At 35.6% G+C, this 15,263-nt stretch overlaps 1 protein-coding gene and 1 pseudogene across 12 annotated transcripts in view; one reads left to right on the forward strand and one right to left on the reverse strand.

The window, feature by feature from the left end:
- The window catches only part of OXR1 (oxidation resistance 1), a 303,412-nt gene that overhangs the window by 246,697 nt on the left and 41,452 nt on the right, over positions 1 to 15,263 (forward strand). For all 12 annotated transcript variants that reach the window (XM_001158863.6, XM_009455785.4, XM_054656937.2 and 9 more), the window contains 3 exons: positions 7,257 to 7,441; positions 10,715 to 11,478; positions 14,957 to 15,125. In XM_001158863.6, coding sequence (XP_001158863.2) covers positions 7,257 to 7,441; positions 10,715 to 11,478; positions 14,957 to 15,125 — 1,118 coding nt within the window. The remainder of the gene's footprint in view (positions 1 to 7,256; positions 7,442 to 10,714; positions 11,479 to 14,956; positions 15,126 to 15,263) is intronic.
- On the reverse strand, positions 1,676 to 2,429 carry LOC101058430 (transgelin-2-like; annotated as a pseudogene).

Genomic DNA, 15,263 nt, shown 5'->3' on the forward strand with positions numbered 1-15,263 from the left:
CCTGCCTCAGCCTCCCAAAGTGCTGGGGTTACAGGCGTGAGCTACCGCACCCGGCACGTTTATGTACATTTTCAAAATTATATGTGTGTTTATAAAAAAGGATCCCTAACTTTTAAATTTTATGCCATTTTATCTTTTTTTGGTCCATTGAATTTTTTTTAATTAATATACTTTCATTTTTAGAGCAGTTTTAAATGGACGGAAGAATTGAGCAGAAATTAGAATTCATGTTTATACTCTCCCCCTTTCCCCAGTTTCCCTTATTAACATCTTGCTTTTGTGTGCTATATTTGTTTCAATCAATGAAGCAGTATTCAGGCACCAAGGAAAGCCCATAAGATTCTCTCTTGTTGTACATTCTGTGGGCTATAACAAATGTATAGTGACATTTATCTATCATTACAGTATTACCAGATTAGTTTCATTGGGCTGAAAATCCTCTATGCACCACCTGTTCATCCCTCCTTCCCTTTCTTTCCCTGAACTCCTGATAATTAATGGTCGTCTTACTCTCTCTATAGTTTTGCCTTTTTTTAGAGTGTCATATAGTTGGAATCATAGAGTATGATTGAATGAATTCATATTGGCTTCTTTCACTTAGCAATGTGTGTTTAAGATTCCTCCATGTCTTTTGCGGATTGACACCTTAATTCTTTTTACTAATATTACTGAATATTCCACTGAGTGGATGTACTGTAGTTTATCCATTCCCCTATTAAATGACATCTTGATCACTCTTAAGTTTTGGCACTTGTAAATGAAGCTACTTTAAACATTCATGTGCAGGTTTTGTGTGGTAAGTTTTCATCTCAGGTAAAATATCAAGAATCATGATTACTGGATGGTATGGTAAGACCATTGTTAGCTTAGTAAGAAACTGAAGAACTCTCCTCCAAAGGACCTGTGCTATTTTGTATCCAATAAGCAATGGGAATCCCTATTCCACAGCCTCACCAGCATTTGATGTTTTCAGTGTTTTAGACTTCAGCCATTCTAATGGATCCGTAGTAGTAATATCTCACTGTGTTAATTAGAAATTCTCTAATGGCATATTATATTAAGCGTCTTTTTTTTTTCCATTCAGAAATGACAAATTCTTTAAATCGACAAACTCATCTTCCTCAAGCCCCAGACCATGGTAGGCAGCCCTCCCTCTCCGTCCCCTCACCCCACCCCTTAGCCACAGTGAAGCGAATGGAAAATGAGAAGCCACGAGGGCCTCTGCCAGGGAAGGCTGCCCCAGATGTGTGGTGAGCACAGTCAGTGCAGCTGTGGCTGGGGCAGCAGCTGCCACAGGCTCCTCCCTATAAATTAAGTTCCTGCAGCCACAGCTGTGGGAGAAGCGTACTTGTAGAAGCAAGGCCAGTCCAGCATCAGAAGGCAGAGGCAGCATCACTGACTCCCAGCCATGGAATGAACCGAGGGCACAGAGCTCAGAGACAGAACAGGCCAGGGGGAAAAAGGAGAGACAGAACAGGCCAGGGCATGGCGGTGAGGGACTGAGGCCCCTAAATTTTGGTCCCAGGGGAAAAGAAGAGGCCAGTTGGTCCAGTTTTGATGAGTATGGGGAAGGGAATGTATTAGTAAGCACGGGGGAGAGGCTGCCAACAGGCACCTCAGAGGTGATAGGACAGGCTGAACCCCTCACCCTGACAGAAGGGAGCTTAAGAGCTCTGGGGCTCTCTGGGAATGTCACTGCTAAAATATATATCTACATGTATATTAACCGCTCGTGGGAGGGCAGGGGCAAGGCCTGGGGTGGGATCAAAGGATCTGGCGCGGCATCCCGTAGCCAGTCATGCCTGCCTGAGACGCTCCCCATCTGTAGCCCGATCACGTTCTTGCCCTCTTGCAGCTGGTTATCCGAGAAGTTCCGAGGATTCTCCTTGGATTTCTTAGGGAACCAGTTGGGATCCGCAGAGAAGAGCCCATCATCCCAGGCTACTGCCAGCCCACCCAGATTCCTCAGCGTCCGCTGCACACAGGCCATGTTCTTTCCTTCCCAGAGGTCCACAGTTTGGAAGATGTCAGTGGTGTTAATGCCATAGCGCTCAGCTGCTTGCAGGAACTGAGAGATCTGCTCCATCTGCTTGAAGGCCATGGTGGAGGCCTGGATCTTCTTTACTGGGACCTGCCCCTTGGGGTACAGTGCATTAATGAGCTCACATAACACCGTGCCATCCTTGAGCCAGTTCTGGAAGTTCTCGCGTCCAGGCTGGGACCGGCCCACATCCTTTCGGCACTGGGTGGTGATCCACTGGATCAGGATCTGCTCCAGATCTGCATCATACTGTTTCTCAATCTTCTGCTGCACCTCCCGGCTCAGGCCATGTGCAGGTCCCCTGTTGGCCATTCCAATGGGTGGCGGTGGCTGCGGGGAGCGTTCAAGTGGGCTGGAGAGCGGCACACTCACTCAAGGCAAGGGCTGCAGCTGCCGAGCTTCTTCTTATATGCTTATTTTCTACCCAGATATCCTCTTCATTTTCAAAGGATATTTTCACTAGACAGAATTTTCAGTTGATGAGGTTTTATTTCTTTTCAGAACTTTAAAAATTTACTCCATTGTTTTCTGGCTTGTGTTTTTCTAAAGTGAAGTCTTGCATTATTTTTATGTTTGGTGTTCTGTTAAAAAATGTGTCTATCTTTGGTTGCACTTAAGATGTTCTATTTATCACTGATTTTGAGCAATTTTATTAGGATGTGCCCTGGTGTATTTTTTTCTATTTGTTTTGCTGGGGGTTCCTTTAGCTTGGTTCTTTAGGTTTATAGTTCATGCCAAATTTGGAAAATATTTGACCAGATTTCTTCCAATATTTTTTGTCTCCCATCCTCTCTTTCCTCTTCTTTGGGAACTCCAATTCTGCATATTTTAGGCTACTTAACATTGGGTCTCACAGCTCCCTCATACTCCATTCACTTTTTTCCTTCTCTTTTCATTTTGGATAATTTTAATTGCTTGTTTTTAAATTCACCAATTTTTTTTCTGCCATGGCTAATCTACTCTTAATCCTATCCAGCATATTTCATCTCACACATTGCAATTTTTCTACCTGTAAGTTCATACTGGGTCCCTTATATTTTCCATATCCATACTGTGTATAATCTTCTATATTGTTGAATATGGTTATAATAATTGTTTTAACGTCTTTTTTTTTGGTACCAGTTCTTTCATCTCTGTTACTTCTGGGTCTGTTTGCGTTTATTGATTTTTCTCTTTAATGTGGTTCATTTTTTTCTGTTTATTTACATGCCTGGTAATTTTTGATTGGCTACCAGACATCATGAATTTTATGTAATTGGATACTGAATATTTTTGTATTCCTATGTATATTCTTGCACTTTTTATCTGGGACACAGTTATTTCTTGATCCTATTGTGGCTTTTATTTCTTTGATGATCACTTGGTAATGGCTTGTTCATAAGTTTTGTTAGGACCAGAATAGCCTTTAGTGTGTAGCTAATTTTTCTCCTTACTAAGACAATAATACACTTGTAAGTATTCTGAGGCTTTGTAAATACAAGATTTTTTTTTGCTTTAATGTTTAGTGAGAACACAAACTATTCTTACTGTGTGGACGCTGACTATTGATTCTTCTGCTCCTTTCAAGTACTCTCTTCTTATGGTTGGATAGCTGCGATACATGTAGGTGGTAATCAGTACTCAGTTCAAAGCTGGAAGGGAACCCTTTGTAGACCTCTAAAGCTTTCTCACTGGACAGTGCTCATTTCTGGGTTGTTTGTTTGTTTTGCTTGTTTTTTCTCTGCCTGTGGACTGGAAACTTTCTCCACCCAGTATGCTTGGGTAATCAAAGAGCTGATCTTATGTGTTTCTCCTTATTCAGGTATCATTGCCTAGCATTCCGGTGTCTGAAAATATTATGTCACATATTTTGTTCGTGTAAGTTTGGTGTGTGTATGCATGTGTGTGTTTATTGTAGTTTTAGGCAGCATTAGTTCTTGACTAGAAGCAGAAGTTCATTTGATATCTGAATAAAAATTTTATTTAAAGATCAAAGCAAAGATAAGGCCATTGGCAGGATTAGGAATGATCTGCAGCCTAGTGTTTTTGGAACGTAATCCCTTGTTATAGGCTGGTTCTGTGCATTCTGCTGCACAAAAGGAGATAAGCAGGAAGTGGTGCTTTCTCATGGAAGTCGTTTTTTCTTTTTTCATCTTCCTACAAGTTGATTATACAAAAGATTATTTATGTAACAATTATGGAAACTTATTAACAATAACTATAATGGCTAAGTTATTGTGGATGTAAGACTGAAAAAATATCAGTACAAGCTTTTCTCTTTGCTAGGATGGATTCCCAATTATAATGATTTTATCTCTTAGTATTTGCAGAAATATTGTAATGTAAGTGGTAATTTTTCTTTTGCAGATAGACTTTATTTTTTTTACTTTATTTTCTAATAGAAATAATTTCTCTTTAGAAGATTAGTCAGGTAATTGCACGTAAGGAAATGGAAGTTGTTAATACAAAAGAATAATCTGTGCTTAAAGTTTCTGAAGTTCATGTGGATTAAGTAGATACTTTAATTGAAAACGTCTTGCTCATAATAGTCAACATAATGCTGATAATATGTAGGAGTTATGAAATATTTTAAAAATAATGAGGTGGGAGTGCTTTGGTATAAGTTTATGATTTTCAACTTGATCAAATGAATTTGAGAATTTACTTTTTCAAGACATTTTCATGAATTTTATGTTGAAGAAATCTTTCTCTTGGCAAACTCTTGATTTATGGAGAATGACGTCTAACAGATTACTGCAGAAAGCCCCAGCTGTATGGGAACTTTGAGTGTGTAGCAGAGTGAAAGAAACTTAAAGAATATATCAGTGTGTCTTTTTAGTAATAGCACATAAGGGAGATTCCTGGAAAGTAACATTAGCAGATTGATCAGTCTAGTGGGTAGGACTTCAAACTCTTTCTAATCCAAAAAGTAGACTCATGGTTTTGAGATGCTTTTCAAATGATTTGTATAGTTACAGTACTAGGATTAAGGTATTAAGGTATATAGAGAATTAAAAGCATTATCAGTATACTGAGGCTTTTCTGTCATACATAGCTAGTTATCACTGTCTTTGTGAAAATCTTCCTAAAAGATAAAATGTAGTATTATGCTAGTGAACCAAATAATTGGTTAAAACTAATGCAAAAGTGAAATTTATGAAATGGAGAGTAACCTTAAGTGTTTCAGAGAATTTAGAGCTTGATTTTTTTTATTTCTAGTTGATTGCTTGGTTTCCTTTCTCAAATAAGTTTACAGAAGATGGGAGAGAGAAAGTTATGAAAGATCAGAAACCTTTAAAGTTGTTTTTTTTTAATATCAAATATGCTCTATCCTTGATTATCTACATCTTGGATTATCCTTGACAATGTAAATGTTCTCTACAATGTACTTTACCATCTCTCATTGACTTGAGTTGGTATGTGACCCAGGAATACAAACTGATGTGTATGGATCTCATTAAAATATTAATTGAAAGAGAAATAGGCTGTAGTTTATATAAAGTTACTCCTTATTTAGGTGGTCCACGTCCTCAACTAAAAGAGGTGCTATTCAGAGTTTCATATGGATTCCCTCTCCCTCACCAAACTGCACACACACATATACTCTTCTCTCCAATATTGTGTGCATTAACTGTATATGATCTTGAACATCCGCAGTAGCTTTTTTTCACTTGTGATTGGATGACCATTTTCTGTAGATTTACTTTTTATTTTATCATTTTTAAAAGCAATATCTGCCATAACTTAATTTTTATATTCTTAAAGTTAAACCAGGTGAATTCACAGAGCTGAATATGGACTTGGGAGGAGGATGTGATGCCAAATCAATCAGGATTTGAGTTTTTCTTTTTCTTTGGATAAGAAGCTATTTAGTTTATTTTTTAAATTCTTTCTGGCTCTTCATTTTTACAGTTACAGGATATATAGTGGACTGAAAATTTGAAAATGAAATTAAGGAATGTTGCACCCTTGGAGTGATTATGGTTTGTGACTTGGATACAGAGGAATTATATATAGCATAAAGCATGAACTAACTGGACTTCAAATCCTAGCTGTTTAGGACAAGTTTCCAGGTGTTTCTCACCATTAGTTTCTCTATCAGTAAAATGGAAATGGTTTTACCCATCTCAGAGCTATGATTGTGAAGATCAAATAAGCAATATGCATATAAAGCATGGTACATATAAAGTATTCAATAAATATTCAAGTTAGTATGATCAGCTGCCTGTGGACCCTAGTTTGCTCATTTATAAAGTAAGAAGGTTAAACTTTTAAGATTTGTATCACTATTTATTTATTTATTTTATTTTATTTTTTTGAGATGGAGTCTCACTCTGTTGCCCAGGCTGGAGTGCAGTGGTGTGATTTCAGCTCACTGCAACCTCTGCCTCATGGGTTCAAGCAATTTGCATGCCTAAGCCTCCCAAGTAGCTGGGATTACAGGCACATGCCACCAGGCCCAGCTAGTTTGTGTTTTTTAGTAGAGATGGGGTTTCACCATGTTGGCCAGGAACTCCTGGCCTCAAGTGATCCACCCACCTTGGCCTCCCAAAGTGCTGGGATTACAGGCGTAAGCCACCATGCCTGCCCTGTATCACTATTTATATAAATATATTTAAAATTTTATAGCTTTTCATGGTGAGTTAAAAGTATATATACACTGTATACTTTAGATGTCATATAATCTACTTAATTTTACAGATGAAGAAATAAGCCCAGAGACTCCTTGCCCAAGGTCACAAATCTAGGTAGTAGCAGAGTCAAGTGGAAACAGATTTTTTAAAGAGATGTTTTAAAGATATTATACTCTTTTCCTTTTATAATATTATCAACATTATTTATTGAGTCTGCACTGTATACATGACACTGTATTTGGTACTTGTAGTGAGGGAATAACACAGGAAGCAGTATGCAAATTAACATAAAAGGTGGCACTTCTTACCTTACTGAAGTTACCTTTCTGATATGAGGTAACTCAGTATTTTACTCAGTTTGCAAATTTTATATCCTTACTTGATTGTCTTTGGGGGAATATGATATTCTACCTCTCCTAAAGAGGAGAATTTACTGGGAAAACTTGGGTTTTAATAAAAATGGTTTCATGAGAATGCCACAGTTCCTGAGTGTACTATTTTTATATATGGCCTAACATCAGAAGAAAATTAGTAAAAATAGCTAGATAATTTTTGAAATATCAACCTTGAGGATTAAATGTTACTTTCTTTTTTCACCTTAGGGCACAGTCAGTGGTGTGCTGCTAGTTACACCAAATAATATAATGTTTGATCCACATAAAACTGACCCTTTGGTTCAAGAGAATGGCTGTGAGGAATATGGCATCATGTGTCCAATGGAAGAGGTGATGTCAGCTGCAATGTACAAAGAAATTTTGGATAGCAAAATAAAGGAATCTTTACCCATGTAAGAGTGATATTTATATTCCTTTGCAACTTTATTGTATCTAGATAGTTGACCCTTGTCTAATACCTTAACTATTTTTACTAGTTTTCTTATAACTGCCTTTTATTTTGTCAATAATGAAACAAAAATATATGCATTATTGAGAAGATTATTCTTAATTTGCACCTGGGATAGTTATGAATTATCTTAGATTTGTATTTGTGTATGTGGTCAGAGAACCAGATATTTGAAAAGTAACCTATAGTGCCCATTTAATTCAGTGTTTACCAGCCTTTTTATTCAGACACAGCTTCCAGTCTTCTAAATTACCCCTGTGAGCAATCACTGTTGGGATAGTTTTCAAATTTCCCTTGGAAGTGACTGAAGAGCTGTGATTTGAGAGAGGCCACATGAGCAAAGAGCTGACATTGCTGTGGGCAAGACAGCTTTTTTTTTTTAATTGATTGATTTATATGTTTGCAATCTTCTCTCCCAGTATAAAATACAGTGTAAAGTACAGGGAAGAAAACCCACAACTTGCTCAAATATAAAGAGTTAACTTTGGAATATACTGGTCAGAGGATTTGTGTGATATGTTAAGATAGCTGTGAGACTACAGTTTGGACACAGCTTTTGAAAGTAATATGCTTGTCCAAAGTAATGGCCAGAAAGAAAAGGAGGAATGGGAAATAAAAGGAGAAAAAGATAAAAGATAGGTATAAAAAGAAAGGAAGGAGAAGTAGTAAGGAAGGAAATTGATATGTACTAGGAAATAACCTCCTCATTCCTTCATACATGACTACCAACATTTTAAAATTGTCTTCACTTTAACTGATACTGATATTTATATCCCTGTATTAACCCACAGGAATGATAGCTGTTTTAAAATTAACCCTTGTGGGGCAGAGCAACTTACAAAGGAAAAAAGGCACAAATTATTTTTGTTTCTGAGGAAGACTAAATGAATTGGTAGAATATCCGTGACAGAATAAAATCCTTTGCTCAAAAGTCTCCACTGTACCTTCCACCCAACAGATATTATTTTGACTTGGTAGACTAATCTTTAGAGCTGCAGATAATTCCTAGAAGGTGTTAGTATCCTCTGTATTAGTTATATTTGTAGATCATCATCCAAGGCCAGTTTCAGCAAATAAGGATTATTGGGAGGTGGATAATGGAGTGAGACAAAGGTAAAAGAGTGAAGGATTACATTCAAAGAAGAGGAAGGATATATATATATATATATGGAGAGAGAGAGAGTCATTGGTGAGATTCTGTTGTCCTCCTTTTCTTTCTTTTTCTTTTTCTTTCTTCTTTTTTTTTTTTTTTTTTTTTTTTTTTGAGATGGAGTCTCGCTCTATCACCCAGGCTGGAATGCAGTAGCACGATCTGCAACATCCACCTCCTGGGTTCAAGCAGTTCTCCTGCCTTAGCCTTCTGAGTAGCTGAGAATACAGACACCTGCCACCACATCTGGCTAATTTTTGTATTTTTAGTAGAGACGGGGTTTCATCATGTTGGCCAGGTTGGTCTCAAACCCCTGACCTCAAGTGATACACTGGCGTAGGCCTGCCAAAGTGCTGAGATTATAGGTGTGAGCCACGATGCCTGGCTTTGTCCTTTTCCATTTGCAATATGGTACTTTGGGGTTCTCTTATTCTGAACAATCCATCACTGTTCTACAAGGATGCTGTATAGCTCTTCCCTTTCAAATCACTGTTTTGTCATTCATTGTCAGCTGGAAAGTGTCACCTGGATTTAAATATTTAAAGAAATTTCTTCAAAAAGAAATATCTTTAAATTCTGCCTTATGGATTGATTAAAAACAATATTTGGCATAAAATTAGATAAATAAAACAAATGTATGCCAAAAATGAGGTATAAGATTTGACTGCTTTTCTTCTGTCTTATGCTCCTTGGGAGGTTGATTTCAAAGGTATTATTATGGTATTACATTCAACAGTAGTAACATCATTGACATAAATGTTTAGCCTTTCAGCATATTAAATCTGAAGAGTATAGCACTTTTCTAAATATATATCCTGTCACGTTTGTTATATTTATCTCTTACCTAAGGGTCTTCTAATTCTTTAAATGTACAGATAAAATTTCTCAAAACTTTTGCCCGGTTCCAACAACCTGTAGATGCAGTATGAGTGCATCACCAGTAGATGACACTATTGTATATTTAATAACAAACTAGATTCTTGTTTTTTTAAGATGAATCAGATACAAAGGCAGCAGAGATATTGACTTCAACTAATTAATACTTCAAAAATTTATCCATCCTAGTTATAGAAATTATTCATACTTGTTGCAGAAAAATTGGAAAATACTGAAAAGCGGAACAAGACAAAGAGTTACCCAGCTTCACCATTCAGAGATAGCCAATTATTTTTGTGTTGACTTACTTTACAATCTTTCCTTTTCAGCATATTTTACATGGTTCTCAAACTATGTATGTATAAATGTTAATACTTTTTTCATTAAGAACTCATATAATTTTCATTTATCACAGACTTCTTGTAACCATCATTTTAAATTAGCAACTTACATTTCATGGTATAGATGTTTACACTCCCTCTTTCCAGAACTTAACTTTTGAACATTAGTGTTTACATATACAAATGTCATTAAATCTGAAAGTCTAGACCCAGTTATGAACCATTCATTTGTCTAGTATCTAAACTTTTCACCTGAACAAGTTCTCTTAGAGGTATTAAAGAGTATAGTTGTTAGCCTGAAGATTTTCTCTAAATAATTTTGCTTGAGTTCTATTCAGATTGGTTTTAAGCCTTACATTTGAGCCATATATTTTAATTTAAGCTCTATTTGAATGTAAATAAGCACTGTGTGTGTGTGTGTATCTATGGAAATCAGTTTATTTTTACTTTATTGGGAGATTTAAAATTTTAATTAAACATTTCTGTTTATTTTCCATATTCCATCAGTGAGTAAATTTTAGTTTAGAATTACAGCTTTACCCAGGGTTTATGTCATCAAGTTCCCTTCAAGTAGATTACTTGCAAGGAAATCTTACTTTGATATTTCCTAAATATTAAGCAATTGATATAAAAGTTTGACTTAATTACTTGATTTATAGAATTACTTGGTCTATAAGGTTAATTATTTGGTCATATTGAATAAATCAGATTTTTTATATTCTTTGGAGATACGTGCTACATCCTTTTGTTAAAAAGTCTTTTTAGTGATACTAATTCTGTGTTCAGTGTGTGAAAAGTAAAATACCACAATTTTAAAAGTCTAATTATTTTTAATTTTGTTTAATGACAGAGACATAGATCAGCTATCAGGAAGGGACTTCTGCCATTCAAAGAAAATGACAGGAAGTAACACTGAGGAAATAGACTCAAGAATCCGAGATGCAGGTAATGATAGTGCCAGCACTGCTCCTAGGAGCACTGAGGAGTCTCTTTCTGAAGATGTGTTCACAGAATCAGAACTTTCCCCGATACGAGAGGAGCTTGTATCTTCAGATGAACTGCGACAAGATAAATCTTCTGGTGCGTCATCAGAATCTGTGCAAACTGTCAATCAGGCTGAAGTAGAAAGTCTGACAGTCAAATCAGAATCTGCTGGTACTCCTGGTCACTTAAGATCTGATACTGAACATTCTACAAATGAAGTTGGGACTTTATGTCACAAAACTGATTTAAATAATCTTGAAATGGCCATTAAGGAAGATCAGATTGCAGATAACTTTCAAGGAATATCAGGTCCTAAAGAAGACAGCACAAGTATAAAAGGTAATTCAGACCAGGATTCTTTTCTTCATGAGAATTCGTTACACCAAGAAGAGAGTCAAAAAGAAAATATGCCTTGTGGGGAAACAGCAGAATTTAAACAAAAGCAAAGTGTTAACAAAGGAAAACAAGGAAAGGAGCAAAATCAGGACTCACAGACAGAGGCAGAAGAGCTACGCAAACTTTGGAAAACCCATACTATGCAACAAACTAAACAGCAAAGGGAAAATATTCAACAAGTGTCACAAAAAGAAGCTAAGCATAAAATTACATCTGCTGATGGACACATAGAAAGTAAGTGTTATAGAGTAAATAAAGTTAGTTCATCCGATTGTATGGTGTCTCCGTCTTTCCTCACTGACTCAAAAGCCGCTGTACCTTAGGGCAACCTGAAGGATAAGTGAGTGACCCTTGACTGGTGATTCTCTGGGGACAAGTATATACAGTCTCCAGTGTCTACTGTCTTTTCTTATCCCACAGGTGGATTGTACACATAATGAGCATCATTGCTACCCACCATGTGTAAACATTCTTGGCTCACTACATCGTATCATTAAACAATTTATTTCTTGAGAAATTGCACAAAAGCTGTATAATACCTTTGATCACTCCATTTTCTCTTAAAAAGTTTTTGGTGTGTTACCATTAAAAATGTCTTTTTTCATATATAACATTTTAATTGCCAAAGTTGTAATCCCATCTTTTATAAAATGTACAGTTAAACCTAAAAGTGTACTTACAGAATTCTTCCACGTATCGAGAAGTTTCATCATCATCATCTAATTATTTTCTTTTAAAAACCTGCCCTCAGGACAAATAAAAACACTATTTTATCTGTCAGTTTTCTGGTACTGTTTACTTCTGAAAATTACACTATTTTCAGTCTTTTATTTCTAATATACTGTGCTTCTGTTAATAAATTATGGGTTAAATGGGGTATAACAACTAACTTAGCTAACATTTCTGATATTCTATTAGAATGTTTATCCCAGACTAGTCCATTCACATGTGAACTTTTCTTTCATTTTTTAAATTCAAAGATTTTTGTTTTGCTGTGATACATAAAATAAAATTTACCATTTAACTTTTTAAAATTATGGTAAAATGTAACGTAAATATATTATTTGAAGCATTTTTATATCTACAATGCAGTGGCATTAGTACATTCACATTGTTATGCAGATCATCACTACTGTCCATTTCCAGAGCTTTTTTCATCTTCTAAAACTGAAACTCTGTACCCCTTAAACAATAAGTTGGCCAGGCATGGTGGCTCACGCCTGTAATCCTATCACTTTGGGAGGCTGAGGCAGGCAGATTGCTTGAACCTAGGAGTTGGAGAACAGCTTGGGCACCATGGCAAAACCCTGTTTCTACAAAAAAAAATTACAAAAATTCGTCAGACATGTGGTGATGGGGCACACCTGTAGGCCCAACTACTCGGGAGACTAAGATGGGAGAATTGATTGAACCCAGGAGGTCGAGGCTGCTGTGAGCCATGATCATGCCACTGCACTCCAGCCTGAGCAACAGAGCAAGATGCTGTCTCAAACAAAAAAATAAAAAACAAAAACCAGTAACTTGCTTTTCTCCCTTCCTCATAGCTTTTGGCAACCAACATTCTACTTTGTTTCTGAATTTAACTACTCTAGATACTTCATGTGAGTGGAGTCATACAATATTTATCCATTGATGTTTGGCTTATTTCACTTGACATAATGCCTTCAAAGTTCATTTATTCTGTAATATGTGTCAGAATTTCCTATCTTTTTAAGGCTGAATAATATTCCATTGTATGTGTGTACATTTTGTCTGTTCATTTGTTGCTGGACATTTTGGTTGTTTCAACCTTTTGGCTATTGTGAATAATGCTGCTTTGAACATTAGTGTACAAATATCCGTTTGAATCCCTCCTTTGAGTTTTTTTTGGGTATATTCCCAGAGTGGAATTCTGGATCATGTGGTAACTCTATGTTTAATTTCTTGAGGAACCTCCGTACTGTTTTCCATAGTGGCTGCACCATTTTACCTTCCCTGCAGCAGTACACAAGATTTGGGTCAGTTTTTAAAATACCGAATTTTCTTTTCATCATGCAGTTGAGATATCCTGAAGACCTAAGGGCTGTGTTCAGTAGATATTAAAATAATTCATATATTAATACTTGAACCAAGTTCTATAAAAGATTTAATATTTTTATTCTGTAATTTTTTTTAATTCAAAACTAATGCATGTTCAGTAAAGAACATTTGGCAAACATGGGAAGATTCTAGAAAATTTATAAAAATCTTCTGGAATTCATCACCCAGAGATGATCATTGTTAACATTCAATATATCTGTCTGTCTTATAGAACAAAATCATACGTGTTAATTTGTTATTTACATCAAATCAAGATTATACTATACTGTTGTATCCTGCTTTTTTATGTCATGAACCTTTTCCTATGTGATTACAGTTCTTTGAAAACATGGCTTTAAAGGCCCTAAAATTTATTTAACCATTTGCTTATTAAGACATCCAGTTGTTATTAACAATCTGTATTGTTAAGACATTTTAAAGAATGCTGCCCAGCATTCTTCAAAACATCAAAGACAGAAAATGCATCTGATAGTTACCTTATATTTTGAAGATCTTTGACTGCATCTTTGACTACATCTGATAGTTACCTTACATTATAAAAACTTTGAAAAAGATAAAATAATCTGTTTAAGCTGATGATGTGGTGGACTAATTTTGTTGTGGGGGTTGGGGGTTTAATGGGGTTAGGGGAGGTTATTATAACCAAATATTAAAAGGACAAAAATTGATAGGTGTTTTTAAACAGTCATCTCTAAACTGTTACCATTTGGTTTCTTCTTTTTTCGGAATAATTAGTTTTAAGTAATTTTAAGTTACTTAATATTCTGTAATAGAGAAATATTCAAACTTTCTGATCTTTATGACTTTATAATAAAATTATGTAATAAATATAAAAGTGTCTAGTCCAATTATGAGAAGAATGGTGAAAGCTCATCGTTTTAACCACATGAAAATAGTGGGGTTCCCATAGATTATCTACCTTGTGTAATACTGCACAGAAAAAGCCATGATGAGTACCCAGGTCTCCTGACTATAAGTGCTATTTCCTCCAGTGTGCTGCCTTGGTAAGCTAATCAATGTCTGGGTTCCTAAATTCACCTATATATTCAGACCCTCAGTATACTCTATCAGCACCTCTGGTTGAAAGAGTTAGAACTAATTCGTTCTTAATTAACTGTCCAAACAGGTGGCAGAATCTAACATATTATTGACTGTTTTATTACAATTTTGTATACATGTAAAAGCATTAGAAACTTCATTAAATTTTTGTCTGAAACAACCATGTTAAGTATACCTTTAAAACTTCTACAGTTATTTAGATGTCATTCAAAAAGACTGATAGAGAATATGTAGAAAATTATATATATACTATGTGTGTGTGTATATATATGATTGCTTTAGTATGGGTGTTGAAAATGTAACAACGTTTCTGAAACTTTTACATTTTTTTCTTAATGTCCTTAGACATAATTTTTGTTCATTAACTTGGCTCTTTTGTTAAGTTTAGTCATGTTGTATCTGTGACTTTACCTTTGAAGGAAAAAAAATATAAATTAAGAAAATGTACTTTAGCACCACTAAAGTGAGGTTTTATTCTGTAACTATTTGTCAGAATTTTGAAGGTAAAGTTACCTAAACTACCTAAACTTGGTGCGTGAGAATTGAATAAACACTGTTTGCATCTCAATTCTAGGTTCTGCACTTTTAAAAGAAAAGCGAAGGCATCGATTACATAAGTTCTTGTGTCTCAGAGTTGGAAAACCAATGAGGAAAACGTTTGTATCTCAAGCAAGTGCTACAATGCAACAGTATGCACAGAGAGATAAGAAACATGAATATTGGTTTGCTGTGCCACAAGAAAGGTAAAAAACCCATACGACACCTTGAGAGCATTATTGAGATTCTTTGAACTAAAATTATTTTGTGTGTCAAAATACCAATGATAAACTATTGAAACATAGTTTATGATTAAAAGCAGACAATGTCTATTTGAAACCATT

Source organism: Pan troglodytes, chromosome 7 (genome assembly GCF_028858775.2).
Source record: "Pan troglodytes isolate AG18354 chromosome 7, NHGRI_mPanTro3-v2.0_pri, whole genome shotgun sequence".
NCBI classification, from domain to species: Eukaryota; Metazoa; Chordata; class Mammalia; order Primates; family Hominidae; genus Pan; species Pan troglodytes.